The 1,942-nt window shown below is 35.3% G+C and overlaps 1 protein-coding gene across 1 annotated transcript; it reads left to right on the top strand.

Annotated features, from left to right (window-relative positions):
* Positions 1-3: 3 nt before the first annotated feature.
* Positions 4-1,786, top strand: LOC111379728 (histidinol-phosphate aminotransferase, chloroplastic-like; the record flags this gene model as incomplete). The annotated part of the gene is made up of 3 exons (XM_023003166.1): positions 4-109; positions 420-528; positions 1,576-1,786. Coding segments are annotated over 3 exons (411 nt in total), but the record flags the coding sequence as incomplete, so codon positions are not given.
* Positions 1,787-1,942: the final 156 nt, after the last annotated feature.

Raw genomic sequence — 1,942 nt, forward strand, 5'->3', positions numbered from 1 at the left:
TTTGCCTGCAGATGCGTATTGGATCCTGGTGACAAAATTGTGGACTGCCCACCAACCTTTACGATGTATGAGTTTGATGCAGCTGTTAATGCTGCACTTGTCATCAAGGGTAGGTACAAGCTTGGTTGATTTTATATTTCATCTACCTTAAGTTTTTAATTGGAGTCTGACTTTCATCTTTTATGTGGATTCTTTCATATGTTATCTAAGCCCCTCTCCCTCAGTTATCCTTGACATTCTTATTTTTCTGGCCTCATGCCTACTATCTTCACCAGTAGTAATGAGTTAAAATAAAATATGGTTCAAGACAGACATGTTAAGGTAGATATGCTCTTTGCAGAAACTTTTTAACTCAAAATATGATTTGGCAACTTGAGCCAAACAGTTTGATTCTCATTCAATATCCTCACTTTTGGCAGTGTCTCGGAAATCAGACTTCAGCTTGGATGTAGAACGGATTGCTGATGTTGTTGAGCAGGAAAGACCTAAGTGCATATTCCTAACTTCACCTAATAATCCAGATGGGAGGTATCATGTGATGAGTCTATCTGTTTGATGGTCCTTTCTCTTGTTTTCTGTTGTTAAAATATCATACCATGCTTTGAGTACCACATGTTAGGTCATTAATGTTGACATATTTGTTCAGTTTTCCCGTGTCAATTATTTTTTTATTTTTTTAAATTACACACTACATATTCCAGTTACAAGTCATTTTGTTGATATGAACATATTCTGAGCCAATATATTCCTTAGTATCTATGTTGTTTCAGTGTCTGCTCTGACCTGGTCTGATTTTCAGTAATCACAATTATGTTGTGTGACGTATGTCTTATTGTTTACACTGACTACCAGTGGGCAGGAAACATGTAAGAGGCGTAGAAATATTAGTCAGTTTCCTTCTCAGAAATTATAAATGAGTTTTAAATATAAAAACAAACTAGGCCTTATTTCCTATAAATTTGGGCCTTGGCAATTGAGTTTTATAACGTATCTAAAAAATTTGACCCATCGATAAATAGTTAAAGCAACATATTCGTTAACTATAAAATGTGAAAGCAAAAAGTTCCCCCCTCTCCATCCAACCCCAGACCATAGCGGTTAGTAGCTTTTATGAAACTGTGATGGAGACTTCAAAAATGAAGTTTTTCACTATAATAGAATGGATACATGGCTTGAGAGCTACGGTTGTGAAAAGTCATAATGGAAGAAGAGAAGTGCTGTTATATGGAACTGCATGTACATTCTTACAAGTATGTTTCTAGTTATTAGTATCTGGGTTATTTTAATACGATAATACCATGCTTCAAAGTAAGTTGAATGAGAAGACAGTTCCATCAACCATGATCAAATTGTCTTTTATGACCCGTATTGTGAATTTTGGGTGGTTGTGAGAGTAACAAGACTTTCAAAGTTCAAAATTTTTGAGTGAATATGCGGCTTGTGCAATTATATCAAGTTGTTGTTTGATTACCATTTTGCAGTTTTTCCCCCTTTTATTATTTTGGATGGACGTAAATTGTCTTCCTTTCATGTTTCTTGTATTCCGACATAAATATATTTTTTCTTGTTTGACAGTATAATCAATGATGAAACCCTTTTGAAAATACTTGCTCTGCCTGTATTGGTTGTGCTGGACGAAGCGTACATTGAATTTTCTGGAATCGAGTCTAGGATGAGCTGGGTGAAGAAGTATGAGAATCTAATAGTACTTCGGACATTCAGCAAAAGAGCTGGTACGGTGCCTTGTAACATCAAAGAGCTAACATTATAAAAAATGAAGCTTCAAAGGCTGTTAAACTGTAATTTTTTGGAAGAGCTAAGCTTGCTATAAGTTTAAATTGATTATGGAAGATTACAGGCTCTTATGCAGGCTCCAACTAATTCCCTATGCCATCTAGTACTTACTTCCCACTTTAGTAACCATAAGACTAAGTTCATTCCT

Source organism: Olea europaea, unplaced genomic scaffold, assembly GCF_002742605.1.
Source record: "Olea europaea var. sylvestris unplaced genomic scaffold, O_europaea_v1 scaffold20281, whole genome shotgun sequence".
In the NCBI taxonomy this organism is placed as follows: domain Eukaryota; kingdom Viridiplantae; phylum Streptophyta; class Magnoliopsida; order Lamiales; family Oleaceae; genus Olea; species Olea europaea.